General features: G+C 37.8%; 1 protein-coding gene across 1 annotated transcript in view; it reads left to right on the top strand.

Moving 5' to 3' along the window:
• LNPK (lunapark, ER junction formation factor) overlaps positions 1-8293 on the top strand; it is a 36537-nt gene extending 28244 nt beyond the window's left edge. The window contains exons 10-13 of the mRNA XM_084264863.1: positions 704-809; positions 1483-1553; positions 2793-2963; positions 7362-8293. Of these exons, the coding sequence (XP_084120989.1) occupies positions 704-809; positions 1483-1553; positions 2793-2963; positions 7362-7558 (545 nt within the window). The 3' untranslated portion in view covers positions 7559-8293. The remainder of the gene's footprint in view (positions 1-703; positions 810-1482; positions 1554-2792; positions 2964-7361) is intronic.
• Positions 8294-21023: the final 12730 nt, after the last annotated feature.

Genomic DNA, 21023 nt, shown 5'->3' with positions numbered 1-21023 from the left:
TGTTGTCTTCTGAATAAAGGGCTAAACATGTGTTTGAGTGCTAGCAAAGTATTCACAAAATTATTCTAGAGTTTTAATTTTATTGCATATTACATCAGTGCTCCATTTCTTTACTTTGCAAAAATGTCAGGTTCACATTTTTAATGGAAATACTGTGTCTTTCACGTTTTTGTGAAGCTCTTTAGGAAATGCATTTTGCCTGAGCTCTGGGCAAGTTTTTCAGAATTTATGAAGCATTTAAATGAAGCATTAGGCCCCGAGAAAAGATATGGGAAACATACAGCAAACTTGGAAAAAAGAATTGAAGGCCGACCCTGATATAGTTAAAAGCCTTTTTTTTTAAACCATATCTTTTTTGTGCCTGTTCTTATTGGATATAGTGAAAATAGCTGCAAGCCTGAACTTTTCTCTGAGGAAACACTGGTTGCTTTTTGTGCCTTGAGAATTTTACTTCCAGGAATTAAATTTACTTAATTCTTGCATGGCTTCAGATTGCCATGTGCTTATCTTAGTACAAAACCTGCTAATACTAGTTGATTTTTTTTCCTAGCTGCCTTAAGTATCTTGACCTTAACTATCTTGAGCTTCTGGATTTTAAATCTTAAAAGCTTTCCTGGTGAATACTGGGATACATGGCCATGTATATTAAACGAAATGTCACATATAATTCAGAATAATTTTGACATAGTTTGTGTCTTTCTAGGTCTTCATCCTCCAGGTCCTCCCTTAGCAAGACCTATTCTTCCTCGGGAAAGAGGAGTAGTGGATAGAGTTATCGAGTATTTGGTTGGTGATGGTCCTCAGAACAGGTAAAATTTTTGCTGCAGGAAATACCTAAACACTTAAGAGATAGGAGGCTTCCTAACCTTATTTCTTTCAAGCCAGATGCAAAGTAAAAAGAATTACCAGTTAATTAGTCCAAACTCTTCATAATGATATGGCTTCACCAGAGATTTCACTGTATGAAAAATGTAACATTTTGAGAAAATTAACTTCCACTTTGGGTGGTATTAGCTGTGTGATACAAAGAGAAAAATCTGTGTCAAAGTTGATGAATGAATTATATTTTGAACTTAAAAAAATTAAAATATCTTGGCAATTCAGCTTTATTACCATAATAAAAGCTTTCAGGTTGCCTTCAGAACTGTCCAAATAGATCAGGGCTTCCGTGTTAACCATAGTCACTTCTCATATTGACTTGATTCTAATGAAATGTAAACTTAGTTTGAATGTTATTTTCTGACAATGATAGTATTAAAAATATGTTAAACTGTGAGATTTAAACTGTACTTAAGGAAAGAAATTTCACTTTAAAAACCATTACTTAATATGCAGATTTAGTTTGCTCTAAAGGATAATAAAATCATTCTGGAAATTACCTTTTAAGAATAAATACTGAAGTTATTAGTATTGAAGGTAGAATGCATCTAACTTCAGTTTGTGAATACTTAAAGGTATTTCTCTATATAACATGTTTTCTAGGTATGCCCTTATATGTCAGCAGTGTTTTTCTCACAACGGTATGGCTTTGAAGGAGGAGTTTGAGTATGTAGGTAAGCGCTATTCTGTGGTAGACTCTAGTAGTTGGTTTATGTTTTGTAACTAACATGCATCATACTTCATTTTGATTGCAGTAAAGTACTTAACTGATGCTGTGAAATGCCACTTCATAAAGGAACAGTTTTCTAGTGACTTAGTACTCTGTATCTTAAGATTCATTTCAGGATTTAGAGAAAGTACTTTATTGCAACCTTCAGGCCAAGGACTTTATGTGTAGACAACTATTCAGTAGAAATAAGTCTCTTCCAATACATCCCTGAGAATTGCTACTGGCTATGAATGGTTCTCGGAAGGGTTTTATATTGAGAAATTATCTGACATTAAAATGTGCCTCTTTTACCAGATCTTTAACAAAATTTGGTTTTGGCAAGAAGATCTTGGGAAGGTATCGGAAAAGGAGTGGGAACAAGCCCTAGGGGGCTATATGTGAATTTATGGCTGACAGTAACTTAAGACAGACACAGCTCTTTATTGAACACAGATGTTTTATTTTGCCTTCTTTCCACCAGAAGTGGAAGCTTGATGCTTGAGAAATGAGGGGATCTTAGATAAATCTTCTATTTAATTTTGTTTTGCTTAATTGTATGTATAAATAAACAACACTGTAAGAATAAGCTGAATGTTTCCTATGGAACCAAAGATACATAGTATATGTGTGTGTCGTCTTAGGTCGAGTTCACAATTCAGCTGTAAGAAATTGCCACTTCCCCATTGTCTTCAGGCAGGGTGGGGAATATGCATTTGCCTAAGTTGTGTCCAGTATTTCTATGGAACAAAATTACTTGTTCTTTTAATTAAGCACCACTGGAGCAGAATGCTTCCCAAAAAGCAGAGAGAGACCTTGCAGAATCCGTAGCATTCCTTCACTTAAAGGGTGAGGGAAGTAGCATCTTAAGGGAAAGAAGATCTCCTACCAACTTAATTATTTTGTAGGAGAGGAGTGCCACATGGTAACATCTTGTGGTAGTGGATTGCATTATTTTAATCATTGTGGTCAAGTGTTTCACAGTGGTGGGCAGTACTCAGAAGTGCTGAAAGCAAACAGTTTAAGAAGCACATGTATGTTGAAGTTAGTGGAGCTGTCTAGAACACTTTGTGTAAACTTAGAGCTATTCTCTAGTCCTAAAAGTTCCTTAAATCTCTGTGTTGTGGACAGTTGGAATAGAGGTAGGAATAAAGGTGAAATGTAAAATTAATTAGTGAGGCTATTTATTGGGTGTGCTTTTGTGTAGCATTTAGGTGTGCCTACTGCTTTTTCCTGAATCCTGCAAGAAAAACGAGACCTCAGGCTCCACGACTTCCAGATTTCAGTTTTGAAAAAAAACAACCTACAGAACTGCGAACTGAAATGGAGCCTCTAGAGCCGGGAGAGAGAAAGCCCCAGGAGACACAGGAGACAGAAGGTATGTCTAGCATGCTGTCTAGATGAGGTTTTTTATATGAATAACTGAAGAAGTCAAACACTGGGACAGGCTTTCTAGAGAGGTGGTTGATGTCCCAAGCCTGTCACTATTTAAGAGTTATTTGGACAGTGCCCTTAAAGTAACATGCTTTAACTTTTGGTCAGGCAGTTGCTGGTCCCTTCCAACTGAAGCAGTCTCTTGTATCTAACTTCATAGTGCAGTTAGATAGAAGGGTGCAGTTCGTATCTTTTTTTAGTTCTTCCTGTCCCTGCTTCTAGCTTAGCTTGTTGATTCTGTTGTCTTCTGTCCTCTGATCTTAAAATGTCTTCATATTAGGCAATGTCTCATAAATGAGGCATGACAAAACTTTTTGCTCTATTACTGATAAGCAGATAGAAAAATAAGGTTGTAAATTACAGAAATAGTTAAGAAGGGGATATGTCCCGAAGTGGTTAACTTTCACTGTGTTCAACAGATCATTTGATTGAGGTGTGTTGGAATTTCTCCCTTTGTTCCTTTTGCTGTTTTCCTCAGGGCAGGAAAATCTAGTAAAACTGCCTTGTTTCAAATCAGGGAGTTCAAAGACAAATTGTCAATTTAAATTAGTCATAGTTCCTTTTGAGACGTTTTATAGTCTGCAGATACAGTAGGCATCTGGTGTACAGCCAACAGGAAGATGCAGTGTTTTAAAAGACTGCAGAAATTAGAATTTCAAACCAGAGAATCTCCAATTAGATGTGCTGTTGAGTACTTGATGGGATCTTACATTAGTTAAAACAGGGATCACAGGGAAAGCTGCTCAGTAGTGCACTGCCCCAAGATTTGGGCGAGAAATGCGCCAACTGTGGGAAACAGTGCAACATAAAGAATGCTTCTGCTTGATTATGTTTAACAGGAATTACAAAATAGCATTGGCATTTGCTTTCTGACACGGGAAGACTGCATGAGACTGGTAGGGTCATATCTAATTGTAGGCATCTCTGGGTATGGTCTGATGTGAAGGCGTTATGGGGAAGACTTAGTAGGCTTCTTTTCCTGTGCTATAGCACTTTTACTTCATTAAAAGTATTACTAGCATGAAAGTAAGACTGAAATCAGATGGATGAAGCTAAGATGGGGCAAATGAAATCATTTGCCCTCAAGTGATCAAATCTTCTTTTCAGTGTTTTGGTAGCTCTTTAGCTACTTTCACAGTTAGAAGATTCTTAGAAAAAAAGACTATTTGTTGCTAGGCTCTTCAGAACTCTGCTGACTTTTCTCTGAATCAAATGGGGAAACCCTTATGGGCAGATATTCAGGTCTTGGAGGTGCATGCTTTGGGCTTCTGAGTATTAACTGTAACTGCATGTTCTTGGAAGTTTTGGGAAAGGAGGGTGCTAGTTAAACTGGTATTATTATTGAAGGGAATGTTTATCAAACTGTGCTGTTAATGGGTCTGAGCTGCTGAGGCAGTTTATAGATGTAAAAAATGTAAATCCATAATAGTGTGAGATTTTCTTAGGCACTTGAGATGTAGGAGTGAAAAAAACTGTAAAATAAAAATAATTCTTGTTTTTTTGAAAACGGAATTTCATCCTATGTTTTATCCTGAAGTACTTGATGGTTTTATTGCAGTAAATGTGACTTTACCAATTTACCTGTAACACTGAAAATGACTTGTGTTTTTTTGGTGTGCACTTGTATTAATGTGCTGCTTTATGTAAAAAGAATAACAAAAGAAGCAACTATTGGGTTTATTCTCCAATTCTCTTTCCTGCTAGGAAGTGTGTGGTGAAATTTTTCAGAAGAGGCATAAGAAATAACTGGTATACTGACTTTTGGTTTTATCTATCTGATCTTTACTGCATATTAAACATCCCAAGACAATATAAACCATTCAGTTTTGATAATTAGTAAGCAGCAAGAATAATATTTTACATAACTCAGATATGAGATATAACTTACTGATGTAGAAGAGTCCAGTGCTACTCAATCAGTTTGTCACTGCATTAGCTGCCTGCAATTTCCCACTAAATAATCTCTTATGAATGAGGAAATACTATTTTAAGTAAATCACTTTTTCCATCAGAACCCTAATTTGAAGCATAACTGCTTACATGCAGTCATGCTTTAATGAACATCTTCCTTGATTGTATATTTAAGGTATGATGCTATCATTGAGGTATAGCTCTGGGAAAGGCTTTTGTTCACTACAGTAACATAGCAGCTGTCCTAGCAAGAATAGAGGATATCTTCACTTACAGATGTAAATAAACATTAACATCAGGAAACCAACTTCACCACAATGTTGAAAACACAGGGAGATCCAACTCCTATCTGTAACTCATTTAAACCATAGCTGTATAGCTCAAAAGAAACTGCAAGCTAATGTGATACAGAAGTGCTATAAATACATTTTTACAAGTCAGCTGCTTTTACTAATGAGTTCGTGAAGTTGAATCTCTTTTCAGTTGTGTGCTCATGCAGTGACAAGCATGTTACATGCAACTCCTGTGGCTAAGAGATCTGAAGAATGGTTATGGGGAGTACCGTTGGCACTGAACCTTGGATTTCTTTAATCTTCTGGAAATATGGAGTCATCAGCTGTCAGTCTGATGTAGATTGCTGGCACAAACATTGTGCTGCTCTGTTCAGCAGAGTAACTTGGGAAATTTTAGTACCGTGAATGAAGCAATATACTTCAGTTCTCTTACCATTATAGCTTGATCTTGAATTCCTTTCATCAAAAGCTAGTCTGTTCTTATGTACTTCTCTTAAAGGTGTTGATGTTTGTATCCTATTGAAAGTGCCAATGAGAACCACTTTTATCCTTTTCATTAATGTTGCCTTACCTATATTTAGAACTGTTAAACTGCAATCTTGATTCAGGTTTAGAATTTAGAGATGTTTTGAAGTTTGAAACTAAATTTGACTGCCTTAATGTTTTGTGGTGACTACCTGGTGCTGATGTTCAGAGGTCTTCATTAGATGCTTTTGAACTTCAGGTTTTACCATGGTGGGTGGTCAGCACTTTATAGAGACAGCTTCCTGTGTTGTCTCTAGATTTTTTTACGGACTACTATGACCATCTCGATTAAATATTTCATGACGATTTAATGCTCTTGCTTTTCAGGATTCTTGGAATACCATTGCTAGAATGTTTGAAAGGAGTTTCATTTAAAAGGTAGATGCAGAAACATGGTTGGTTTGTTCACAGTAATGCTGTCCTCCAGAAATAATACCGCTTCAAGTGCGTGCTCATTTAGGAGTTCTTAAAGTAGTGCTTGGCTTTGGGCAAGTATTATAGATGGAACAGAAACTTTATGTTGGAGTAAAACTGGTTGAGAACAAAAATAAGCTTGAGTGTTTGTTCAGGTCAGAATGGTCTGTGTTTAGTGGGTACTTTGTTTTGAGGGTTTTTTGGAAAGTTTAGAGCTTCACTAAGTTTAATCAAGAGTAATGTGAAGGGGAAGGTCATGTAGTACCTGATTTTCTTACAGAAGCAATGTCTCCTTAACTTAGTGGAATGTAAAGATGAAAACAGCATCATTCTCCTGTTCCTTTGAGTATAGGTAGTTACAACGTGCATTTGTTCAGGTTTTCTCCTTTTCAGTAGAAGATTGTTTGCTTTCTACTACTGCCTGATTGTCCCTGAGGCTGTCCTCAAGCACTTTGTAGATGCTCAGCATCTCATTGATCAGGCTAAATGCATAGTCTTTTTACCTTGATCAGGCTAAGAACGAGTCACTTCTGCAGAGTGTGTGCAGAGTTCAGTTGGCACTTAAGTTGAGGACTGCAGGACTGAAACCGTAAGCAAGTAATGGTTAGGCGGTGCTACAGATGAATTGAGAGGGCATGTCTCTTCCTCACATCCTATACTTCCTTTGACTCAAGCCTGAACAACAGGAATACATGACTGAGAATACAGTCATTTTCATTGCTGGTTTTGAGATATTAACCAGGAAAAAACAAGTAGAAAAACCTAGTTATATGGCTCGTTAAAGCTGCTTCTACCAATTACAATGTTTGGGTTCTGTGTACAGATTAAACTCTTACCAACTGTGTAGCTTTTTGTGCAAAACTGCCATTATGAAGCACCACAAAGCCAAAATTGTGTCTGATTTCTGACACTGTCTCACATTAATGAGTAAGCTTAGCAAGGTTCTGTTGAGGGCAAATAGATACAAGTAACATAAAATTTATAGTCGGTGTCTGAACTTTCTTACCATGGCATTTTCTTTTCCTTCATAGGTTTATCTATGCCCTTTTTTAAAAAAAAATATTTTGGCATTTGAACTTTATGCAGTTACTAGTCAAAATGTGTGTATGACTAAAAAAGGTTTTTAATTTGTTTTTTTAAAGAATATTAGCTACCTCTTCACTTCTGGAAATGGTTACTTCACAACTTTCTTTTCACAGAATCTGAAGAAGACACATCCCAGGTCACTGAGACAAATGAGACGCATGATAAAACACCAAGTCCAGAGCAGCTAAGTGATAAGATAGCCGAAGAAGTTGAAAAGGAGGAAGCAGAAAATGTTTCAACAACTGAAGATTCTATTTCAGAGTCTCTCTCAGCTGAACAAAGTGAAGAATCTTCAATGAAAGCAGAATAAAGTACTCCAAGTGCCTTCTGTAGCTAGTTTTTAGCTGTTGTTACTATTCAGGTGAGCTTTTTTTAATGATACAACTTAAAAATCTCGCTTGAGCTTAAACTGCCTCAGTATGTTAAAGCTATGTGTAAAAGTGGGTGTTGTAAATTAAGCATGTGTCTTTAAGTTAACATACAGAATGTATAGTTGGTTGAAGTCTAACAGTTGTAGCCATTGTTCTTTTTGCATCTTTGAAACCTTAAATTATAAGCTTTGCTAAGGGTGACCTGTAATTTGACATCTCTTTAGCTGTCATGTATAAGAGCAATGACTGACAGCAACTGACCTGAGTAAGTTTGGTCTAGTGAACTTAAGATATTTTTTTAATGCTTCCCGGTTAAAACCAATTAAGTACATTTTAAATACACAGATGTTTACAAGGTAAAGTGTCATCTGACATTTAACTTAAGCATATGTAAAGTGTCATTACAGTGGTGTTAACATTATTCATTGTTTAACTTTTTGACAGAATTCAGTTAAATGACACTCAGAAAAATGGCATCTCCTTTGGTATTTGCGTTGCAGATGAACCAGAGGCATGTACATACAAAACTGTTTTGTGTTTACATAAAATATAGAAAGTCTCTGCACTTGATTGTACTTGAATACAAAGCACTATTTATACCTGTACAATAATGACAAGATATAAGTGAATTTTGTGCCTTTGTGTATTTTGTTAAAGGAAAATAAAGACATCTAGCAGCAGAACTTGCGTTGTGGTTCCTAAAACTGAATAGAATTTCTGTTCTTCTGTATGCAGCTGTTCCATGCTTCGTAGAAGTTCATAAGGAACATGACACCTTGCAAGGAGCCACATCTGTGTGTAAGAGTGGCTTTGGTAGAATAGAAATAGATCCCTGATGAAAAGTGCATGTCCATTTCATGGAAGACTTTCCTAACTGTGGCTGAATATTTGCTGCTAGGTTACTGAAACATCTTTTGGTTTATTGTGTCCTTAGCTTGAAAAGCTATACGTTTCCTGTTAAACTTAACATAATGTGATACACTTCTTGTGAAATATAACAGTTGGGAACCTGGACTAGGATCTTTCTGGTGCCTAGAAATGAGGTACCTAGATCAATTAAGGGTTTTTTTTTTTTTAGAAATAAATGCTGACCATGTATACCTTGATTGATTTAGAAGTACTTGAGATAAAAATTTTAGTGTGCAAAGCTGTCCATGTATTTAAGTTACATGGAGGGAAGGAGAAACTTGAACACCACTTCTTAAAATCCCTTGTCTTGGCCTGAACGAACTGGTTTTATGGGGTAAAGATAGCAAAAAGTTAAGTCTTGGTAATTCAAAAGCCCTCTACAATAAAAGCATGTTTCTAAAAGTGCCCTCAGTATCCGTGTCTTTGAGAGACAAATAATATGTGAACAGCGATCATTAATTTTATTTTCCAAATGTAAGCTTTATTTTTGGATTCTTTGTGGTTAGTTTAAAAGCTCTCAACCCTTACATCAGTCAATTATTGTATTTAGATAAATGAGGAAACTTTTTTCTGGTTCACTAACTAAATTGCAATTCCTATTTTCATTAGTAGTCTTAATAGACAGAATGTAGGCAGGTAATTAAAGGAGTACTTGTGGTGTTTGGCTGTATATAAACAACAGTTAGTAAAAACAAGTAACTATCTTGCATGTGACTCTCTCATTTGGGGGTACAAAACAGTCCCTTTTCCAAACATGTCTTGGGCACGAGAAAAGTACAGGATGCAAAGTGATAGGGGAAATGCATTCTTGATTATTTTAAGATACTGCATTTTACATTCCAGAACTTCCTTAATATAGCAGTAATTTTGCCTGAAAGGTGGCATTATTTACTAATTTTGTAAGACTTCTGAGATTTAATCTTCTCATTGCATTTTGTACCTCACTAATTTATCTGTTTAAAGGCTCTTTTCTTTGGAGAAAGATAAACACAGAATACTTCAGTAATCCAACACAGTAAGTTGTTGGACATCATGAGCACTAAAACCAAGTAAAATTGATTTATGCTATAATACCTTGTATGAGGTAAGAATGACTATCACTTCAGAAATTAAGATTACTCTAGGCCCATGTATTTCCTTTTGAAAAATCTGTATTTTCAAAGTGTCAGGCTTCTTGTAGAGTTATTTTTAGGTCCTTCCCATGACAAACAGCCACTGAGCTGTAATGCATGTCATGTCTGTTGAATTGACTGAGAAAATAATCTGTTGATATTTGAGCTATATATTATGTTTTCTCATTAGCCTGCAAGTTGTCTATTTTCAGGTGTCCTGCTTTTGTCAAGGAAACTGATGTTTCTGAGGTGGTTGGGAATCTGAAATTTTTTTTAAAAAGGAAACTCAGTGTCTGATATAGGGTGTGGGGATATGAAAGTGTTATGTCTCCCAGCATTCTTAAATGTGACATTATCAACTTGCCACAGGAATGATTGATACTTTCTGATTAGTATGTCACTGAAGGATCAAGTAGAGACATAGTCAACCTGATGTGAAAATAAATACTTGTTAAAATATGAAAACCTAGCTTTGAGACCTAAGACTCCCCTCCTCAAAAATTCTAGGTAAGAATAGGAATAATTACATGACTGTTTTCCTTAAAGGCTTTCATACTAAAAGGGTCCAAGCAGTCATTCCTGTTAACTACTTCAGAAGGCTTGAAAAAGGTGTTAAGGGTGTCCTGGTATTTTGGTAGAGAAAAATCTATTTTTATCTTTCTCTTTTTTTTTTTGGGGGGGGGGGAGGGGGGGTTAAAGCAGCTATAGTAATTGAGGGTAAATGGTTACTTAATCTATAAATGAATTCAGGCTCAGGGATATAGACATGATAATAATAGACTCTGGGATTTCCTCAGTTTACAGGAAGGATTTACATGTTACTCCTGCTGAGTACGTATGCCCCTGTCCTGATATGAATGTGAGAAGAGGAATCTGTTTTTGCAGCAGTTGCTTCTTGGCTTCTCTCTACTGCAAGTGTAACAATAGTAAACAATGCTTGCCCAACAGGAAATGGATCACAGTCCAAAAAACCTGTCAGTCAACAGCAGTAGCCACACTTATTCATGTGTTTGTAACCCCCCAAAATTTGAGGATTATGTAAAAGGTACAACAATTTTATCAGTAATACTTAATCCAGTTGCATGCTGACTCTCAAAAGGATGAGATAGAAGAAAGTGGGAGGTAACACAAGAAATGCTATGGTTCCATGTTCTGTTGTCTTCTGACTTCCTAGTATGTACTTTACTATTATTTTAAAAGCTTGGTCTTGTAAAAAGCTCACTCTGAGGTGTTATACAAGCCCCTTTCTTCCTGTGACCTGGATGAAAGTAAAATTGAGTAGTAAAGTAATACCTGGCAAACTTGATCGTGCCACGGTTTTATTGCTTCTGAAATATTGTGAGTAATTGCAGAGATCTCCTATCCCAATGTAGTTTATAGATTAGGGAGGAATTATTTGGGCTATGTAGAATCTGCCATGAAAGACAAATGAGTGTTCTTGTTCAAAATAAATTGAAATGAGTCAGTTGTTCAGACTTAAGTTTTGCCAAGGAACCTGTGGAACAGGGAAATGAGGGAATGCTACTTCAAATTCTAACATTTTAAAGGAGAACACAATTACTCCTGGACATTTTGGTGGAAATAGTGGAATCTTGGTATGAAGATCCATTGTCTGGAGAGCTGTTTATCCTACACATGGGAAAAGCAGCAGGTCACAAGTAAATACAAACCAAGATGGTACAGAAGATGATTTACTTTATGGGCTGGTCTAGAGGCTATCAGAAGCATATAACTAGGGGCACCCATGCTTGCCTTGAAGTCAAGAACAGAAAGGTTGAACCTTGTGCATGAGTAGAAGGCAGTGGAAGGATTTAAAGAAAAGAATGCCAGTGAAACAGGTTTGGGAAGGTGAGGGAGATAAGAACTTTTTTTTTTCCACAATGGTTTGGCCATTACTACATGGCAGTACCTACCCCATGTTCATATGGCCAGAAATAACAAGAGTGCAGTTGACAATGTCATATCAGAGAAATGTGTTCGCTTTTAAGTAAGTTCCACAATAAGTGGATGATAATAATTTGGTTCATGGATTAGCTGTTACTAGAGCTGGCAGTATCAGAGCTGCTTTTATCCTTTTTTATATAAAAACTTAGAAGTTCTTTTCTACTTTTAGGATAGTGAAACTGTCAGTAACTAATTTTTTAATGTTAACCTTTGAAGGCTAGAAGGAACACTTCTGTGGTGTATGGTTCTGAACTTAATTCTCCACTTGGGTATCTGTGGTGGTGGACAAGTGAGTAAGCTAGAAGAAACTGTTCATTATTCAGTAGTGAAGTTTTTAATGTAAACTTAAAAAGGTCTTAATCTCCATAAAGTCTGAACATAGTACAAGAGTACTAAGAAAGCTATTCTGAATAAGCTGCTGCTGGAGTGAGGTTTGCTCAGTCTTCTACAATGAAGAAGACTACCCACAGGGTAAGGTAACGGCCTCCCTGTATGTTTTACTTGAACAATAACTTTTAAGATTTATTTTGCATGTTTCTTGGCAAATCGTTGATCAGTTCGCTATTATAAAGCAAAATCTTTAGGCCCTTGTTTCATTCCATGTCTTGCGGATTTTCCCTCCCCCCCCCCCCCCCCCCCCAAAAGCTTTGATTCCCTGACGGGAAAGTGTTTGTGAAACTGATGATTGCTGATCTGTGGCAGTGCTTTTCCAGCCTGTGGCCTCTGCCTAAAGGCCACAGGTCTCAGCTTTGTGGGGGATGATGAAGGTGAGGAGTTAAAACCAGCTCTTCTAATACCAATATTCCTGTGGGACTGATTGGCATAGGGCTGTTGGCTTCCAGGTTTTGATGCTTCATCACAGCTGCTGTCAGAGTACAAACTGTAAACTTCCATCAGAAATGTGCCATAGTTGAGGTTGCTTAAGTGTATTTCAGCTCTGAATTCTGGCTTTTTGAAGGGAAAGGATGACATCCTGAGTAGGTGGGGATTTCTAAACATTTGGTCTTTACTATGGGTTTGTTCACACAATAAACAGAATAAGTTGCAGTTTAACAATAGGAACTGCAGCCATCCAGCATTAAAAAAAAATAAAAATTGATATGTCCCTTAAGATCCTGATCTCAAGGAATTTGACTTCTCTCCACCATTGCTTTTGATTTGTGAACCTCTCTGGGGTCCTGTCAGGTCACATTCAATCTTTTCTCTGCAAGAGTAAGACCTAGAGAGGTGTATGATGGGCAGGATAGAGAGAAGGGTTTTAAAATGAAATGTATTGATTATACAATAATTTGATCCCAAACCATAGGGTTTTGAGATTAAAGCAAACACTTCTAAGATTCTTGATAGATTATCTAACTTGGCAACAGTAGAAAATCTAAAGCACTGAATCATAACCTTTTCAAAGTTGCATAAAATCAATTTGATCACGACTTAATTTTTACATAGAAGGGAGGGTCCTTCTGGATTCTCAAAATGCCAGTTATTCTCACTGTGGTCACAGTGGGAGCAAACCTGCTTGAGGGCTGCCTCTGTGCGTGCCCAGCATTGTGCTGCTACAACTCTCAGTAAACCATTGCTAATGTTTTTCAGGGGAACTTCATAAGCCCTTGCCACTGTGAAATCATGTGCTCTGTTTTTATTGTGTGACAAGAATAATTTGCTAAAGAGAGATTGCAACTGCCAGAGAAATACATGCAGCAAAATCCTGAAATAGTCAGACATAGGAGAAAACAAGGGGTGCAGATACTGGAGATCTGGCAATTTTGGGTGTTCCATACGTAGATTCAAATTCAACTGTAAAGTTGTAACTTAGATAGAAATAATAATTCTTTCTCTTTTTCTTTCTCCATTGTGCTGCCAAATGAAAATAGAGGTGTGGGATTTGTAGAAAACTCAAGCAACAAAGACCTTCCAGCTCTCCTGAAATGGTCTGCCCTCTAATTCCTTGCATTGATCCCTTCAAGGAGTTCTACTCAGTTGGCGAAACTTAATTTTGACTTGTTCAGCACACAAAGAAAAACATTTTACAAAAGCACCGAGAAAACTAATTTTAAAGAAACTATTTTAAATTATGTTTTGGAAGAAATGGGGAAGTTGGTGTTTCTTAAGGAATGTTTATATGTGTATCTTGTATTTTTTGTACATGGAACATTTAGTTAAACAGGGGATCCTGCCTGTAGTTTAAGTTCTTACTGTTTTGATAGCCTTCTTGCTGCTTTAGTAAAGGTTATATATGCTTATGTACTAAGTACATCTTATCTTTAACCAGAAGTATCATTTTAATCCTGACTGTGGCCTTGACCACTCCATTAAAATCAATGGCAAATGTTAATTAGCGTGCATTCTTAGGGTCTAATAGACTTAACGATATGTTTGCATGTAACTGACATGATAATTAAACTTGTGCTCCTGTTTTGAAATCTGGTATTTTGCCAGATTAGACAAATTTTAGAGTGTGATACTAAATTAAATAGGTGGCTGTTGGAAGGCATGCTGCCTTTGCTGTGTTTGTAATTTCTTGAGGAAAAACATGATTCTGAAAAAGCTATTGATTCATTCACCTGATCTGGGTTATGATGATGACTGGGACAAGAGGTTGCTCTTTCTTTGCATAGTAGTGATTTACAGTGTAAGGTGGCAAATCTTTTCAGTAATTCATTATGTGCTGGCTATACTCAGTCAGCTTGGATTTTATAGAATTGGTGTCCCAGCTTTTTCAGTGCAGCCCCCGCCCCCCAGTTGGACTGGCACAAGTAGGAAAAGAAAGTTGTTCAGGGTTGAGTAGGTTCTGATAAGACACATTTATCTGTGCTACAGCCATTTGTGAGAAGGGCCAGCTACCCACCCTCAAAGGTCAGGCTGGCATGCTGCTGCTAAATTTTGTGTGTGCACTGAAGTGGAGGCATGGAAGCCCTGCCTTGGCTCAGGGTGACAAAAAATTTGTGTGGCAACTTCAGAGGGGACTGTGGAGTTGTGAAGATGCTGACTTTGGCCTGCGATTGCACAGAGGTTTCAGGGTGGGTATTGCAGGTTTTATTGTATCTAAATGGTGATTTATGTCCTTATTCCTGCATTATTGTCCACAAGGTACTGCCCTGTGTCACCGGCCTGCGTTACCTCATTTCTTCAGACTGTTTCATTTTCATTAGTACAGCTGCTTTAGCTTGTGATCAGTCTAGTGCACCTCATTGATAATCTAAGGGAGTATTAGACACACAGAAGTGACACCTAAACCTGTCAGTCTGGCTTGATTGACCCCTCAGCTTCCAAAACATGGGTTCATTTTTTTAAAACCCAAGTTAGCCCGACATCCATTTTCACACACATTCTGGGCAGTTTAAAGGTTGGTCGGAATCGAATATTGGTCTTTCAAATTTGATAATGTATGAGTACAGAACTGTGACCTTTGATACGTAGTAATACATCAACATGACACAAGCAGTAAGTGCAGCAATTACCTTTACTACACTTGAGATTGTGTTTTAGTTTTCATCTTGTAAGCAATTATTTCAGGAAAAAAAGGATGCCTCTAAGTTAAGTATATTTTGCAAATAGCGTAAATGCAGAAATTAATCTTAGGGGACTTTTTGATTTACAGGTGAATGTTTTCAAATGAATCTTGGCTTTTAAATTAACATCGGTTCAGTGGTAGAAAGCAGTCTTGTTCCACTGACTTCTTTTACAACACTTTTTGTCCAGGAGAGTTTCTTTAACCTTTTATTTTGTTGTGTTCTAATGTAATCTGAATTTCATATTCTGATTTATGGCCAAATCTATAAACTGCAAGCAGTTGATGTGTCACGGTGTTCACGTTGCTCCCGTGATAATACGCGTAAGAGTTGTTGTGTGCATGATGATGATGCGGGTTCGCATGCTGTTAGGTGCCTTTCAGGAGGTATGAGACCATCTCGGACCCGTACCGCCTATTGATTTAAAAGGCAGGTTTAGCTGCTCCAGCAATGTTTCATCTTTTTCCTGAGCAGATCAAGATACATTTGTTTTAGTTTCAAGCCTTCTTCCTCACCTGTTGTTATAAATTATTTGGATAACGATAGTGCACGACTGCTACCTGGTAGGCGCAATAAAAGCACAAATCAATACTTCTTGCCAAAGAGCATGAAGCCTCGAGAGGACTGGTAGCGGTTGTGGCTTCTGTGGACTAAAAATCAGAATAAAATCACTGTGTCATTCTGAGCAGGCGATTGAGTAACCATTGAATGGTGACTTTCTATCAAGGCTGTCTGTCACAACCCAAACTCGAAGGAATAACCTGAAGTAGAACTTCTTGTTCATCTGAAGTTTCTGCTTTCTCAGCAGCCGAGCTGTGTTGGAGTTAGAAACTGATCTCTAATCCAGGAGGTGGGAAATGCTTATTTCGTTCTTTATTGAGGTGAAATCAACACTTTTTGGAATGCTTTTCTTTAGGCTGTCAAAAATCTGAACCCCCTAGTCCCAGTAATGTTTGGCCATACTGTGACCCTGGCACAGGAGGCAGCTGACCCAAGTTGCTGATGTGGGACGAGGGCTGAATGGAACCTATCTCTTCCCACATCTGCCATGAGCAGAAGAGTGAGTGCTTTCTCTGGAGCAGTTTTCTCTCTTAGTACTCCTGGCTGTGGTGATTACTGACTTGCTGTACATACAAACTAGTCAGAAACTGCTCATAAACCTGAAAACTTATGATGAAAGTTTTATGAAAATGGAAGGGTGTCTCCAACAGACCTTCTCACTACTTTTGTACCAAGAGTTAGAAAATTCTTGACTGACTGTGGTGTCATTTGTTCCCTGGGAAGAAAAGCAAAACAAATAAATTAGATCATCTCATAAATTACTCCTCATCAAGCTCTTGGCCATACAAAGTATTTTGCAAAGCCACAAGGAAGGTACTGTCTTCAGAAACTCTGCAAACAAGTTTCTCTGCTGTTTCTTATCACTTTCAACCTGTGCCAGTAAGGGCACTTGTGCCTTTAACTATTTCAAAATAAAAAAAACCATGAAAACTTTTTTGCTTACTTTCATTAAATTTGAAATGTTAATAGTTTTCTTTTGGAAAAAGTCAGTGTTGTAGACTTGGCATGTGAAGGTGGCTGCAACAGTGCAGTGTGGAAGTTTGTTTTTCAGCTGGGGCTTCGTGTTAGTAGGAGGTTTCTGATGGTGAAAGGATGCCCTTGTGCAGGTGGGAGATTCTGTGGGTGGAGAACTGTGTTTGTTACTTGGCCACAAGGAACAGCAGCAAAACAATGGTAACTGCTGGGTCTTTGCAAGACACTATTTGTTTGTTACTTGCTTGCACTGAATTTATTACCTTTGGTAACAACTTAGGCATCTTTAGTGCTATGTGTTGCATATTATTAACCATTTTTTCAAAGAATGACAACACTGGTATTCCCCAACAGTAGAATCCCCCTTTACTGTATCTGGAGAATCTTTCCTTCCTCATTTCAGAGCAAGGAGAGAAGGTAATATTTTTTCCACCATTCCTAATGCAGCAATATGACTAGAAGTATTTATTTTTCAGAAATGCTAGGATTTTTGTTTGCTTCAGCTATTCAGCCACAGCTGTGTGTGGCTGGGGCTTTTTTAAAGAGATAGTGAATGACAGCCTGGTTGCAGAATATATTTTCTTTTTAAGGCTTATCTTAAAACTTACCGGTTTGCAATGGTGAAATCGGTCTGGAAGGAGATCATTAGATTTATGAACTGAAGGCGAACAGCTGAAATTTAGGGACACTAAATGGCAAGTACTTGACTAAGAGTGTGAGCAACTTAGTGTGAGTACTCCTGATACATTGTACTAAGGCATTGATTCCTATCAGGCTCACTTTGTGAAGCCTGATATATTTGGTTTTAAAATCTCAGGTTCTGTTGTGAGAAAGTGTAATGGTTCTGAGGACTGGAATATTGTTAGTTGTTGTGAACAGTACTGAAGAAGTCTCAGGATGTATAATGTGATAGATGCAATTTTGTTTGATTTTTTTTTTCCAAGGCCAATTTAATTTTGATGTATTTTCCTCATTAACCCAAGGATTCAGAAAATTGAATGCCACCTGAGTGAGGTATTATTAACGCTAGTGAAATATCTTCAAAATCGCTCTGTGCTTATAAATTGGTCTTTTGAAAGCATTTTAAAGGCATAATGATACTGTTGTGAAAATGTACAGCATCATTTAAAAATTGCAAAATGCTTATTTGATTTCTGAAATAAGACTTAAGTCACCTGACTTAAATGTATACTGATCTATTATTTATGCTTTGAAAATAGAGCTGATAAAAAACATAAGTGTTCTTGATATTATGTTTTGTCATATCTAGCAAAAAAGATTGAAATCCAGAGAAACAATTTTCTGAAGAAATGAAATAGTATGCCCTCCTGAACCCCTGGGGAAAATAGCCTCTCTGTTTGCTCAGAATATGAAGCAGTAAAACAGTGTAAGTAAAACAGACAGCCCATGTCACATTCCTATTTGTACAGTCTGGAATGATGTTTTAAAAACATTTTCTAGTTATTTTTGATAAATAAATGGTGCAAATAACATCTGCAAACCAACCCTGCTGATGTAAGATTTTTCAGATCAGATTTGTTTGTCAGTGCAAGTCAGAAAATTGCTTTGCAAAACCGAAGTTGTGTAACTTCCAAAAATATGCATAACAAATGTACAAGGATGTATCTTGCTCTTCTTTTCTCTTCCCTCAAAGAAACCAGTGCACATTCTCCATTATCTTTGCTTCAGATAAAATTATCAAGCATCAAGAAAGCTCAACAGGGCCGTGCTTATACGGTGTTAAAGAGCTGAATGTTCGCATTGATAGTGGGGCATCCAGCTACCCTTCTGGAGCAGTGTATCCCGCCTAAGGCCTTGAGATGTCCCCCTGAGCTATTAATGCCCCACTCAAAACTAAGCTGAATTGTTCTGTGAGCCTTTCAAAGGTGACATGCCTGGGGTTGGGGCTGTTGGGGAGAAGTGAACATAAGCCTGGCAGTGGTTTTCTGCAGGTTGTGCCAAAGGCTGGCACAGAGGATGAAGGAAATTCTGCCAAGGTTTGTGCCTTCCACAAGTGCACTCTGTGGTGTAAGGATGCTGACCCCACTCCTTGCTTTCGTGTTAATGAAGAAAATGGGGATGGAAGAAAATTCCCTGGGCAGCAGGGTTGAGAAATCTGATGTCACAGCTCTACAAATGTTTTTCATCTTTTACAAAAATAATGAATCAATAAACTCTTTCCTCCAAGTTTGTACAACACTGGAGTATTACCTGGTGTTTTATTTTAATACCTGAAAAAAAGGGGTTTTACTATACTAATAGCATTTACTTGTGTAGATCTTTTATTGTTGAATGAAAAAAATCTTGAGTAGGGAGTTTTTGTCACAGTTGCAGCTAGAATTCTAGAAAAGTTAATTTTTGTGTGACAGTTATGTGTGTTCACTCTCACATATAATGATGACAACTGAGAACCTGACACTCTTCGAATAATCCGAATGGATACTTTGGTGCAGCAAATGAACATGGTAATACTAAGTCCTAAAAAACTCAAGCACCACTAATCCAACCAAGATTAATTTCAGGTTTTGCTTTGGCAAAAGGCTTGAGTGCTTTAATACAGCTTGATTTGTCTACCAGTAATTTTTCAGTTCTTAATGACAATGACATTATGTGTAGCCATGAAGGGATATCCCTGTGGTTTCATTGAACCTGACTTTGTTGCACCATTTATTTCCTCAGAAATCTTGTTCTAATGTGCTATTTGTCCGAATAATTATGAATGGATTTATTTGTTTAGCATTTTTAAGAAAGCAGTGAATAGTTCCTGTAACACTTAGTTGAAAGTTTGTTGGTCACTGGCAATGGGTGTCATTTTCCGTGTAGGGTGGGAGGCTGGCAGATCTTAGAGAGAAAAGGCACTTTTCAGTTGTTTGCTTAGTGTTGTTTATGCTGAAGTATGCTAGGACTGTAGGCAAATTATTTTTAAATTATGACTCACTGGAGTTCCAAGGACTGTCTCTAGAGAACTTAATTGAACAAATCTGTTTTCACTGAATGAAAAAATATTGGAGATGGGAACTAGGGAGAAAAAGAACAAAGCACCAAAAACCCCCCAACTAGTCTTTGGGTTACTGATCCCGCAGGTAGGGGGGTTCATGGCAAATAGAGGTGGATCTCCTGGAGCACTTTGTGCTGGGACAAGCTGTCTGTCCTCTGGGACTTGAACTGACTGTTGGAGGACATGTCACTCCTCTACCACAGGCAGGAGCTTGGCCATACTTGATGGTCAGGTTCTAGTTATGATTAATAGAGTTAAGAGAGCTGTAAGAAATTATACTAGCAAGGTGATGATCATTTCAGAAGTAACATAAGTATTAACTCTACAGCCAAAACCACTAGTAAGACTTGATTAACTTATTAAAGTGTCTATCAAGAATATTTTAAACTCTGATGTACAGTGTGACCTATACTTAATCCCAGATCTCTGTGGTGGTGTAACGTGCAGAGGAGCTACAAATGGTTAAAAAGCATAGTGACAGTGGAGTATCTGCAAAGATCTTCTGGTGCGTCCCATTTGCTAATAATCTCTCAAAAGTAATTACAGCTTCCAGAAGATTTATTCTTGCCCACTCTTAACCTGCATGCTGGGGGATGAGAGTGGGAGGTAGAGAAAGCCTTGAGGCTGGGCAAGCACTGTTCAGCAGCAGCCAAAACATTGCAGTGTTATCAATGATAGTTTAGCTACAAGTCCAGAGCATGGCACCAGAGGGGCAGCTGTGAAAAAGTCACTCACTGCCACCCTCAGCTGTGTCAGACCCTGTGCAGACAGTTTTGAATTCATTTGGATACTCCCAAGAGGTTAAATATGTAGACAGCATCTGACTGGAGAAGGTTGGTTGCTTCCCATAGTTTCAAGTTCAGCTGGCAAACTGCTATTAGGAGAAAAAATATAATCTGTGTAAGTCATTGCAGAGTGTATCTTAGCCAAGAAATCACAGGAAGCTCTGGGAAATGCAGTTACTGGAGAAAGAAGCTCTCATATGTCAACAATTACATGGTATTTGTGGTGGTTATTCTGGTATGAGAAAGTGTTTGCACTGAGCAGAGATAAGTTTCTTCCTTATCTTGCAGTGGGAAAATGCAGGGTTTGGCTCTTGTTCTGTGCTTCACATAACTAAGTGACCACTTTTTGTTGGAATGTTTGAACAAAAAGAAAATCTCCGAATGCTGTTAACAGCAAAATCAGTGTTGTGCCAGGCTTGGGTTTCTCTGCACTACGGGGACCTCCAGTGCCTGGGCCGGCGTGGCGCGTCTGTCCAAGGTGGAGCGTGTCTGAGGAGCCCGGGAGCTACCAGCAGCAGCTACTGCTGGTGGTGTTGCTTCAGAAGCATGAAAAGGGTGCACCAATTGTGGCCCCTGATGCTTGTCCGGGCTGATTCCAAGCGACCATGCCTCTG

Source organism: Gallinula chloropus (assembly GCF_964237585.1).
Source record: "Gallinula chloropus genome assembly, chromosome: 5".
Lineage (NCBI taxonomy): Eukaryota > Metazoa > Chordata > Aves > Gruiformes > Rallidae > Gallinula > Gallinula chloropus.
Note: the sequence above shows the minus strand (reverse complement) of the source record. Positions and strands in the feature narration are given on the sequence as shown.